Source organism: Heterodontus francisci, unplaced genomic scaffold (assembly GCF_036365525.1).
Source record: "Heterodontus francisci isolate sHetFra1 unplaced genomic scaffold, sHetFra1.hap1 HAP1_SCAFFOLD_1594, whole genome shotgun sequence".
Taxonomy (NCBI): Eukaryota; Metazoa; Chordata; class Chondrichthyes; order Heterodontiformes; family Heterodontidae; genus Heterodontus; species Heterodontus francisci.
Genome location: NW_027140304.1, coordinates 23,614 through 36,494, shown reverse-complemented (window position 1 = coordinate 36,494; position 12,881 = coordinate 23,614). Strand labels below are relative to the sequence as shown.

The 12,881-nt window shown below is 44.2% G+C and overlaps 1 protein-coding gene across 1 annotated transcript in view; it reads left to right on the top strand.

Moving 5' to 3' along the window:
• The first annotated feature begins 1,230 nt into the window (after positions 1 to 1,230).
• LOC137359185 (scavenger receptor class B member 1-like) overlaps positions 1,231 to 12,881 on the top strand; it is a 30,695-nt gene continuing 19,044 nt past the window's right edge. The window contains exons 1-3 of the mRNA XM_068025247.1: positions 1,231 to 1,364; positions 1,483 to 1,621; positions 11,345 to 11,505. Coding sequence (XP_067881348.1) covers positions 1,514 to 1,621; positions 11,345 to 11,505 — 269 coding nt within the window. The 5' untranslated portion in view covers positions 1,231 to 1,364; positions 1,483 to 1,513. The remainder of the gene's footprint in view (positions 1,365 to 1,482; positions 1,622 to 11,344; positions 11,506 to 12,881) is intronic.

The following is a 12,881-nucleotide window of genomic DNA, read 5'->3' as shown; positions in this document are numbered from 1 at the left end:
GACTTCTTTCCTTTGCTATTTCTTATCTTCACCCAAACCGATTCTACATCTTGATCTTCTGAACCAAGATCCTTTCTTGCTAAAGTACTGATCTCATCCTTTATGAACAGAAATACCCTACTTCTGTTTCCTTTCCTCCTGTCCTTCTGAAATGTCAAATATCCGTGAATATTCAGGTCCCAGCCTTGGTCACCTTGTAACCAAGTCTCTGTAATGGCTATCATTTCATATTCATTTATTTCTATTCGCTTAAGGACAGAAAAGAATGAGTTGGGGTAAATGTACAGTTGTGGTAAATGGTTGTTTTTCAGACTGGAGGATGGTAGACAGTGGTGTTCCCCAAGGGTCAGTGCCGGGACCACTGCTTTTTTTTGCTATATATAAATGACTTGGATCTTGGAATACAGAGTAGAATTAGAACATTTGCCAATTATACCAAACTTGGAAAAGTGGCAAACAGTGAGGGTAATACAAATTGCCTGCAACAGGACATAAATACCACACTTTAGGAAGGATGTGAGGGTCCTTGAGAGGGTGCAGAGGAAATTTGCCAGAATGGTTCCAGGGATGGAGGATTTTAGTTACAGTGTTAGGTTGGAGAAGCTGGGGTTGTTCTCCCTGAAACAAAGAAGACTGAGGGGAGATTTGATCGAGGTGTACAAGATTATGACAGGCTTAGATAATTTAGACAAGGAAAAACTGTTCCCGTTAATTGATGGTACAAGGACTAGGGGAGACAGGTTGAAGGTTTTGGGCAAGAGATGCAGGGGGAATATGAGGAAGAATGTTTTTACGCAGTGCGTGGTAATGACCTGGAACTCGCTGCTCACAAGGGTGGTGGAAGTGGAGACAGTCAATGATTTCAAAAGGAAATTGAATAGGCACTTGAAGGAAATAAACCTGCAGGGTTACAGGGATGGAGTGGGACTGACTGGATTGCTCCATGGAGAGCTGAATAGCCTCCTTCTGTGCCATAAATGACACTGACTCTATTGGTGGAAGTTCTTTCCAGCTGTGGTTTCCCTTCTTATGCCACCCTTGGTTTCTCTGCCACCGGTTTATCCTTCTCCTAGTTCTGGGAAGTTTTAGTTAAACCACGAGCAGAGGAGCCTAGTTTAAAGATAAATGTAACAACAATGTGCAAATGTCACTGAATTAATTACCATGTGATTTTGAGTACTGTCACATGATCGAATGCCGTGTGATCCAATGTCACATGATCAAATCTGAACAGTTACATCAGCGTTTGGCAAGATTGCTGCTGTTGGTCTGAGTTTTGCCCACTGTGACAATAAAGGATGGGTGTTAATAAAGCGGGGTCGGGGAAAAGGGTTGGACTTGTTCATATTTGGAGGTTTTATAAGGTTCGGAACCAAAGCGGAGCTTCAGTTAATAGTACCTGCGTTGTCCGAATATGTTGTAAAACTTTTGCTGTTCAGCTAATGTTCCCTAATAAACTAAAGGTTGTTTCTGCTTTTCCAGTAACGGGGACTCGGTCTTTAGCATAGGCGATATGAAGGTCCGGCCGAGGATTGTGGCGGTGGCCGGAGTCTTGCTGCTTGTGTCCGGCATGGTTCTGTTTTTCGCTGTTCCAGCAATAATGAAGCAGCAGGTGACGGCGGTGAGTCTCGGTATCCGGCCCTGGTCACTCTCTATTTCCAATTGGGCGCAGGGTCGCTTTCCTTTTAAATTCTACACTTTAATTTCCCCCAATATTCATGTTTGGTAAAAAACATGAACCTCAGGATCGTGCCAGTTTTAGTGTTCCAGGTGGATAATTGCATTAACCAATTTCTTTCACTTTGCTGCTGTTTAAGAGAATTCAGCTTTGTCAGGTCCAGCGTCTACAACTTAAGAAACTGGCGTTTGCCTCTGAGTAAGATACACTGTGAGCTCTCTTTTCAGCAGGTTTCTATTGAAAATACTTGGGTGATGGGTAATAACCTTTTAAAAAATTATTTGTTCATGGGATGTGGGCGCTGCTGGCCAGGCCAGCATTTATTGCCCATCCCGAATTGCCCTTGAGAAGGTGGTGGTGAGCTGCCTTCTTGAATGAACTGCTGCAGTCAATGTGAGGTAGGTATACCCACAGTGCTGTTAGGAAGGGAGTTCCAGGATTTTGACCCAGCTACACTGAAGGAATGGCGATATAGTTCCAAGTCAAGATGGTGTGTGACATGGAAGGGGAACTTGCAGGTGGTGATGTTCCCATGTATCTGTTGCCCTTGTTCTTGTAGTTGGTAGAGGTCGTAGGTTTGGAAGGTGCTGTCTAAGGAGCCTTGGCGCATTGCTGCAGTGCATCTTGTAACACACTGCTGCCACTGTGCGTCGGTGGTAGAGGGAGTGAATGTTTGTGGATGGGATGCCCGTCAAGCAGGCTGCTTTGTCCTGGGTGGTTTTAATATTGGTCTGTTTTTGTTTTTGGTATGTGAGTAGGGGACAGTGGCTGTGTAGCTATCCGTCTCCTCCTACTTGTCCTGAGGAAAGCCTCACCTCACTTTTATTCAGGAGTCAGTCATTGTCTGCTGTAGTTTAGGGTTCTGCCAATGTATTATTGGTAATTTGAGACTTTACATTCTATTTGAACATGTATTTAAATAGCAGCAAGTTGTTTAAAGTAATATGGTAATGGTACGGAAAGTGTAGGAAAGGGACAATAGGATAACTGATTCTATTGGATACAATAGGTGCTGCTCCTGATGGTAACTACACCTCCCTCTCATCGCTATTCATTCTTTGCTGAAGACTCCAATCCTTTTGCCTATTGCACTTCTCTCCATTAAAAGCTAATCAGATTTGAGACTTGGGGATAAACGGGGCATTTTCAAGTTGGCAGGCTGTAATTAGTGGAGTGCTGCAAGGATCTGCTGGGGTCTTGGTTATTTGCTTTAGCCATAGAAACATAGAAAACAGGAGCAGGTGTTGGCCATTCGGCCCTTGGAGCCTGCTCCTCCATTCATTACGATCATGGCTGATCATCCAACTCAGTAACCTGTTCCCACTTTTGTCCCATATCATTTGATTCCTTTAAACCCAAGAGCTATATCTAACTCCTTCTTGTAAACATACAATGTTTTGGCATCAACTTCTGTAGTAGCGAATTCCACAGGCTCTCCACTCTCTGGGTGAAGAAATTTCACCTCATCTCAGTCCTGAAAGGTTTACCCCGTATCCTTAGACTATGACCCCTGGTTCTGGACTCCCCCACCATTGGGAACATCCTTCCTGCATCTACCCTGTCAAGTCCTGTCAGAATTTTATAGGTTTCTATGAGATCCCTCCCTCACTCTTCTGAGCTCCAGCGAATATAATCCTAACCGACTCAATCTCTCCTCCTACATCAGTCCCGCCATCCCAGGAATCGGTCTGGTAAACCATAATTCCAAAGGGCCATTGGCATAGCTTCCCATGAGAGAGAGAGAGAGAGACAGTTGGTGATGTATAGCTTGAGGGTCAGCACTCCAAGTGTGGGGTAAGGCGAGGAGGCAGACCACCATGAACAACCGCAGCTGATCTGGGAATTGAACTCCCGCTGTTGGTGTCTTTCTGCATCATGCTCTAGCCTTACAGCCAACTGAGCTAACCGACCCCCAAGCTATTTACAATCTATATTAATAACTTAGATGAAAAGACAGAGATTAATGTATCTAAGTTTGCTGACTATAGGACTGTAAGCTCTGAGGAGGGCAACAAGGTGACATGGAGCATAATGTAGGAAAATGTGAGATTATTCACTTTGGTAGTAAAAATAGGAAAGCAGAATATTTTATAAAAGGTGTGAAACCTGTAAATGATGATCAGAGGGACTTGGTATACTTGTAGAAAGAAAGCAATGTTGGCACAAAGTTACAGTAAAGCTTTAGGAAGGCAAATAGCATGTTGGTCTTTTTTTATTGCAAAGATCTTGCTATAATTGTTATAGGGCTTTGGTGATACCACACCTGAAGTTTTGGTCTCCATGTTTAAGGAAGGATGTCCTTGTATTGGAGGTGGTGCAGCGATGGTTGATTGGATTGGTCCCGATGATGAGAGGCTGAGTAAATTCGGTCTATACTCTCTGGAGTTTATAAGAATGCGAGGTGATCTTATTGAAACAGACAAGATTCTGAAGAGGCTTGACAGGGTAGACACGGAGGGTGTTTCCATTAGCTGGGGAGTCTAGAACACTGGCACAGTCTCAGGATAGGGCGCTGATCCTTTGGGACTGAGATGAGGAGAAATTTCTTCACTCAAAGGGTTGTGAATCTTTGGCATTCTCTAGCCCAGGAGGTTGTGGATGCTTCATCACTGAGTATATGAATGCGTGGCTGAAGAGCTGGTGGAGGCGGGAGGGCTACAGCTACTTGGATCATTGGGATCTCTTCAGGTGCAGAGGTGACCTGTACAAGAAGGACGGGTTGCATCGAAACTGGAGGGGGACCAATATCCTTCTGGGGAGGTTTGCTAGTACTACTCGGGAGGGTTTAAACTAGTCTTGCGGGGGGAGTGGGACCCAAAGTAGTAGTCTCTCCGATGAAATAGTTGAGGCAAATGTAGAGGTTAAAGCGAGCAAGTCCAGTAGGCAGGCCAGGCAGGGGCAGGACAGGGAGCATGGAAGGTCTGGTAGGCTAAATTGCATTTACTTTAATGCAAGAAGCCTTACAGGTAAGGCAGATGAACTCGGAGCATAGATCAGTATATGGGATTGTGATATAGCTATTACGGAAACATGGTTGAGGGATGGGCAGGACTGGCAGCTCAATGTTCCAGGGTACTGATGCTTCCAGCGTGACAGAGGTGGAGGTAAGAGAGGAGGGGGACTTGCACTCTTGATTAGGGAGGACATCACGGCAGTACTTAGAGGATATCCCGGAGGGAATGTCCAGCGAGGCCATGTGGTAGAACTTAGAACTAAGAAAGGGGTGATCACTTTGATGGGATTATACTATAGGCCCCCCAATAGTCAGAGGGAAGTGGAGGAGCATATATGTAGGGAAATCACAGATAGGTGTAGGAATTATAGGGTTGTAATCGTGGGTGATTTTAACTTTCCTAGTATTGACTGGGACTGCCTTAGTGCCAAGGGATCAGAAGGGAAGAATTTAAGTGTGTGCAGGATAGCTTTCTGAAGCAGTATGTGGATGGCCCTACTAGAGAAGGGGCTACACTCGACCTCCTCTTAGGAAATGAGGATGGGAAGGTGGTTGATGTGTCAGTGGGGGAGAACTTTGGGACCAGTGACCATAACTCTATTAGCTTCAAGATAGTTATAGAAAAGGATAGGACTGGTCTTCAGGTTGAAGTCCTAAATTGGGGGAAGGCTAATTTCGATGGCATCAGACAGGAACTCTCAAAAGTTGAATGGAAGAGGCTGTTTACAGGTAAAGGGACATCTGGCAAGTGGGAGGCTTTTCTAAGTGAGATAGGAAGAGTTCAAGGCCGGCATGTTTCTGTTAGATGGAAGGGCAAGGCTGGCAAGTTTAGGGAACCTTGGCTGACTAGGGATATTGAGGGTCTTGTTAGGACAAAGAAGGCGGCATATGTCAGGTATAGACAACTGGGATCGAGCGAGTCACTCGAGGAGTCTCGGGGATGTAGGACTACAGTTAAGAAGGAAATTAGGAGGGCGAAAAGGGGCCATGAGATTTCCCTGGCAGATAAGATAAAGGAGAATCCTAAAAGATTCTATAAGTATATTATGAGTAAAAGGGTAGCTAGGGAGAGAGTAGGTCCCCTTAAGAATCAGTGTGGCAATCTGTGTGGAGCCACGGGAAATGGGTGAGGTCTTAAATGAATATTTCTCGTCCATATTTACTGTGCAGAAGGTCATGGAAGCTAGTGAGTTCAATGGGAGGGAACACCGATGTCCTGGAGCATATCAACATTACAAAGGAGGTGTTGGAGGTTTTGAAGTGCATTAAGGTGGATAAATCCCCAAGGCCTGACCGGGTGTATCCTAGGATCCTGTGGGAAGCAAGGGAGGAGATTGCTGGGTCCCTGGCAGAGATTTTTGTATCATCGTTAGCCACGGGTGAGGTACCGGAAGAGTGGAGGATAGCTAATGTTGTGCCTTTATTTAAGAAGGGCAGCAGGGGTAAGCCGGGGAACTACAGGCCGGTGAGCCTTACATCAGTGGTGGGAAAGTTATTGGAAGGGATTCTGAGAGACAGGATTTATATGCATTTGGAAAGGCAAGGTCTGATTAGGGATAGTCAGCATGGATTTGAGCGTGGGAAATCATGTCTCACGAATTTGATTGAGTTTTTTGAGGAGGTGACCAAGAGGATTGACGAGGGCAGTGCAATGGACGTTGTCTACATGGACTTTAGCAAGGCCTTTGACAAGGTCCCGCATGGTGGGCTGGCCCAGAAGGTTCGAACGCATGGGATCCAGGGTGAGCTAGCAAATTGGATACAAAATTAGCTTGGTGATAGGAGGCAGAGGGTGGTAGTGGAGGGTTGTTTTTCAGATTGGAGGCCGGTGACCAGCGGTGTGCCGCAGGGATCGGTGCTGGGCCCTCTGTTGTTTGTCATATATATTAATGACTTGGATGTGAATGTAAGGGGAATGATTAGTGAGATTGCAGATGACACCAAAATTGGTGGTATAGTGGACAGTGAAGAAGGTTGTCTAAGGTTAAAACAGGATATAGATCAACTGGGAAAGTGGGCAAGGGATTGGCAAATGGAATTTAATGCAGATAAGTGTGAAGTGATGCATTTTGGGAAGTTAAACCAGGGCAGGACATATACAGTGAATGGCAGGGCCCTGGGGAGTGTTGTTGAGCAGAGAGACCTTGGGGTGCAAGTACATAGTTCCCTGAAAGTGACAACACAGGTAGACAGGGTGGTGAAGAAGGCATATGGCATGCTTGCCTTCATCAGCCGAGGCATTGAGTACAACAGTTGGGACGTCATGTTACAGTTGTACATAATGTTGGTTAGGCTGCATTTGGAGTACTGTGTGCAGTTCTGGTCGCCACACTACAGGAAAGATGTGATTAAGCTAGAGAGGGTGCAGAAAAGATTCACAAGGATGTTGCCTGGTTTGGAGGGCTTGAGTTATAAAGAGAGATTGGATAGGCTGAGTCTGTTTTCCCTGGAGCGAAGGAGGCTGAGAGGGGAACATGATAGAGGTATATAAAATTGAGAGGCATAGATCGGGTAGATAGCCAGAGTCTGTTTCCCATGGTAGGGGTGACTAAAATTAGAGGGCATAGATTTAAGGTGAGAGGGAGGAGGTTTAAAGGGGATCAAAGGGGTACGTTTTTCACACAAAGCACAGTGGGTATCTGGAATGAGCTGCCAGAGGAGGTGGTGAAGGCAGGAACAGTAGCAACATTTAAGAGGCATCTGGACAGGTACTTGAGTGAGCAAGGCATAGAGGGATATGGGATTAATGCAGGCAGGTGAGATTAGTGTAGATAGGCATTATGGTCGGCGTGGGCCAAAGGGCCTGTTTCTATGCTGTACGACTCTATGATTCTATATTTAGGGCTTCGATTGACAGATTTTTGGGGTTTCGGGGGAATCGAGGGCGATCTGGAGTGGGCAGGAAAATGGAGTTGAAACTGAAAATCAGCAGTGATCAGTATTGAATGGCAGAGCTGGGCTGAAGGGTCTACTCCTGCTGCTATTTGTTAATTGTTCTCAAATGCCACCTCATGACAAGGTTTAGCATAACTTCTTTTAACCGTTCCTTATTGAGATGTTCCGCTGAGGGATGAGCCCTTTGCGTGTGAAAAGAAAAAAGACATGCATTTATGTAGCACCTATGCAGCCAATGAAGTACTTCTGAAGTGTAGTCACTATAGTAATGCAGGCAGTTGTGCACAGCAAGATCCCGCAATCAACAATGTGATGTTCTTTGCATGTCATGTTGGTTGAGGGATAAATATTGGCCAGGACACCGGGAAAATCTCCTGTGCAGTTCTTCGAAATAGCATCACGGAATCTTTTTACATTCATCTGAAAGGGCAGACTGTTTAATGTCTCAATACTGCAGTGCAGTGTCAGCCTAGATTTCGTGCTTAGTCTTGTTAACGAGTGGTGAGCACAAAACTTGCACGGATTGCTCCTATCCACTCGACTGTTAAATAAACTCCGCTTCACTTTATAATCTGTCCGGGAGATCCTTTTGACTCCAACTTTTGATACAAGGCATGACACTGCACTAAAGTTGTTTTCAAATGGTGGTGAGCTGAAGTATTTAGAGATATCCTCATGGTATGTAGAAGCAGGCTGTTCCTAGCACTTGAATGAGGGGAAAGAATACAAGATTAAATGTGAGATTTAGACAGAGGGCGTGGGAAACTTCCTAAGAGTTGTGAAGCAATAGGATTCACTTCCAGGGTTACTGACTGAGGCAGAAAATGTATATACCCCTGTTCTTGCTGACCTACATTAGCTCCTGGTCTGGTAAAGTTTCAATTTTCTTTTCAAATTTTCAGCTTTGTTTTCAAATCCTTCCATGGCCTCACCCCTCCCTATCTCAGAACTTCCTCCAGTCCTACACAACCCCCTGTGATCTCTGCACTCCTTCAATTATGTTCTTGAGCATCCCTGATTTCCACTGTTTCACCATTGGCGGCCGTGCCTTCAACTGCTGAGCCCTAAACTCTGGAACTCACTCATAAACTTTTTTTTTTTTAAGATGTTCATTAAAACTTACCTCTTTGACCAAGCTTTTGGTCACCTGGTCTAATCTCCTTATGTGCTCGGTGTTACCTTTTATTTGATGATGCTCCTGTGAAGCGCCATGGGATGTTTTACTATGTTTGCATCCTCATTGGCTCCAGGTGAGGTCCCAGAGGACTGGAGAATAGCCAATGTTGTTCCTTTGTTTAAGAAGGGTAGCAAGGATAATCCAGGAAATTACAGGCCGGTGAGCCTTACGTCAGTGGTAGGGAAACTATTAGAGGATTCTTCAGGACAGGATTTACTCCCATTTGGAAACAAACGAACTTATTAGCGAGAGACAACATGGTTTTGTGAAGGGGAGGTTGTGTCTTACTAATTTGATTGAGTTTTTTGAGGAAGTGACGAAGATGATTGATGAGGGAAGGGCGGTGGATGTTGTCTATATGGACTTTAGTAAAGCCTTTGACAAGGTCCCGCATGGCAGACTGGTGCAAAAGGTGAAGTCACGGGATCAGAGGTGAGCTGGCAAGATGGATACAGAACTGGCTCAGTCACAGAAGACAGAGGGTAACAGTGGATGGGTGTTTATCTGAATGGAGGGATGTGACTAGTGGTGTTCCGCAGGGATCAGTGCTGGGACCTTTGCTGTTTGTAGTATATATAAATGATTTGGAGGAAAATGTAGCTGGTCTGATTAGTAAGTTTGCGGACAACACAAAGGTTGGTGGAGTTGCGGATAATGATGAGGATTGTCAGAGGATACAGCAGGATATAGATCGGTTGGAGACTTGGGCGGAGAAATGGCAGATGGAGTTTAATCCGGACAAATGTGAGGTAATGCATTTTGGAAGGTCTAATGCAGGTGGGAGGTATACAGTAAATGACAGAACCCTTCGGAGTGTTGACAGGCAGAGAGATCTGGGCGTACAGGTCCACAGGACACTGAAAGTGGCAACGCAGGTGGATAAGGTAGTCAAGCAGGCATACGGCATGCTTGCCTTCATCGGTCGGGGCATAGAGTATAAAAATTGGCAAGTCATGCTGCAGCTGTACAGAACCTTAGTTAGGCCACACTTAGAATATTGCGTGCAATTCTGGTCGCCACACTACCAGAAGGACGTGGAGGCTTTGGAGAGGGTACAGAGGAGGTTTACCAGGATGTTGCTTTGTCTGGAGGGCATTAGCTATGAGGAGAGGTTGGATAAACTCGGATTGTTTTCACTGGAACGGCGGAGGTAGAGGGGTGACATGATAGAGGTTTACAAAGTTATAAGCGGCATGGACAGAGTGGATAGTCAGAAGCTTTTTCCCAGGGTGGAAGAGTCAGTTACTAGGGGACATAGGTTTAAGGTGTGAGGGGCAAAGTTTAGAGGGGATGTGCAAGGCAAGTGTTTTACACAGAGGGTGGTGAGTGCCTGGAACTTGCTGCAGGGGAGGTGGTGGAAGCAGATACGATAGTGACGTTTAAGAGACATCTTGACAAATATATGAATAGGAAGGGAATAGAGGGATATGGGCCCCGGAAGTGCAGGAGGTGTTAGTTTCGGCAGGCATTAAGATCGATGCAGGCTTGGAGGGCCGAATGGCCTGTTCCTGTGCTGTACTGTTCTTTGTTCTTTGTTAAAGGCACTGTATAAATGCAAGCTGTTGAACATAAACATTAAAAGTTAGAGTGAATAAGTGGAACAGTGAGAAGGGTATAAAAGGATTTGGAAACAAGCCGAGTAAATGTGATGAGGGCTCGTTGCTTGTGTGGAGAGTAAATGCTGACATGTCCTGTTTGTCTTGTATTTCTGTAAGTGAAGAGGGAAAGCCTATTTCCTCTGGTTTGGGGGTTAGTCATCTGTTCATTTCGATGAATAATCTTAAATTGAGATTTTTTAATTCATTTACTCGGTTGTTGGAAAAGGAATGCTTTTGCGCAGGAGTGCTGAGGCAGAGACTATTGTATCTTTTAAGGAAAAATTGGATACGTGTTTGGAGCAGAGGAAGCTGCAACACGAGGGGACAGTTGGCAGGCAGTGGGTTTTAGATTTTGACTGCTTCAATGAAGAGTGAACGTGGCCTTGAGTCGAATGACCACGTGTGCTGTCGGTTGCTGGTTGCTTTGGTTTCAAAAAGGCTACAAGAAAAGGGCAGAGGTGTTTTTAAAAAAAAAAATCTATAAAATAATAGCATGTATATTATGATTTAGTCAGGAGTAGTTAAGGTAGTATCTACTAATATATTGCTATATTTGTATTTTTATGTACATACATAGACTTGTTCAGTAGGTGAAATCTAACTAGCTTGGATTTTGTTAATGAAAATAGAAGAAAATTTCTGTAGAGGCGGAGGATAAGGATGATACTCCTGACGGCTGGGAACACCTTCATATTAAACAAATACCAAAGCCCAAGCATCAGGAGTGAGAGCAGAGAAACTTCTGTGACAACTTGAGGCGATCGCATTTGAATGCAATGCACATGATATTGATCATTGTTGCAGTCTGTGGAAAAACTGTTTTTTATATAAAATTGATAATATAGAAGAACAATGTTGGGGAATTTTACATTGTATTTTCTGACTATTCAAAGTACAAAATTAAATGCTTTGACATGGCCAAATGTTTATTGGAAAATTAACTGATTAGAGACCTTTTGAGAAGATGTTAATTTTGTAATTTTAATTTGATTAGTTTTTCATTTTGTGTGAACAGTATTTTCATATCCATGTTTAATGTATAGAAAGTTCAGATTGATCCTGATAATGGACTGGCTTACACCATGTGGCGAGACATTCCTGTTCCATTTTACATGTCGCTCTACTTCTTTGAAGTTAAAAATCCACAGGAAATGCTGCAAGGCGAGAAACCAGTTGTGGATCAGCGCGGGCCTTATGTTTACAGGTATGTACCTCAGTCACGTTCTCTTATGTTTTCAATTCCCAAATGGCAACCCAGCAATTTAACTTTTGAATCTTGGGATTTCACATTTGTGAAATTTTACTGCAGATCTGCATTTGATACCTAAGGAACATAGGAGCAGGCGTAGACCATTGAGCTTGCTCCATCATTCAATTAGATCATGGCTGATCATCTCCCTCAATGCCACTTTCCTATGCGATCTCCATATCCCTTGATGTCGTTAGTATCCAGAAAGCTATCGATTTCTGTCTTGAACATGCTCAATGATTGAGCTTCCACAGCCCTCTGGGGTAGAGTATTCCACAGATTCACCACTCTCTAAAGAAATTCCTCCTCATCTCTGTCTTAAATGGCCTGCCCTTTATTCTGAGACTATGTCCCCTGGTTCTAGACTCACCAGCCTAGAAAATACAGGCCCAGTTTCCTCAGTCTTTCATAAAATAATCCCTCCATCCCAGGGATTAGCCAAATAAACCTCCATTGCGCTCCCTGTATGGCAAGTACAGATGGAGATCAAAACTGTACACGATACTCCAGGTTGTGGTCTTACCAAGGCTCTATACAATTGCAACAAGACTTCTTTATTCCCTACTGAAAACCCCTTGTGATAAAGGCCAACATACCATTTGCCTTGCTGCACCTGCATGCTAGCTTTTAGTGACTCATGAACAAGGACACCCAGGTCCCTTTTGGACATCAACACTTCCCAATCTCTCACCATTTAAGAAATATTCTGTCTTTCTGTTTTTTCTACCAAAGTGGATAACTTCACACTTATTCATGTATTCCATTAGCCATGTTCTTGCCCATTCACTTAGCCTGTCCGGGTCTGCTTGCAACTTGCTCACAACTTGCATTTCATGTTTGTGTCATCAGCAAATTTGGAAATATTACTGGTCCCCACATTCAAATCATTTAGGCCCCAGCACTGATCTTTGCGGTACCCCACTCGTCACAGCCTGCCATCCTGAGAGTGACCCGTTTATTCCTGCTTTCTGTTAACCAATTCTCAATCCATATCAGTATATTACCCCCAATCCCATGTGCTCTAATTTTGTTTACTAACCTTCTGCGTGGGACCTTTCTCAAGTTTTCTGAAAATGCAAATACACCACATCCGCTGGTTCTCTTTCATCTATGCTGCAAATAACATCCTCTTTAAAAAAAAAACAAGATTTGCCAAGCATGATTTCCCTTTCGTAAATTCATGTTGACTCTGCCCAATCATATTTTCTAAGTAAAAGCAAATTACTGCGGATGCTGGAAATCTGAAACAAAAACAAGAAATGCTGGAATCACTCAGCAGGTCTGGCAGCATCTGTGGAAAGAGAAGCAGAGTTAACGTTTTGGGTCAGTGA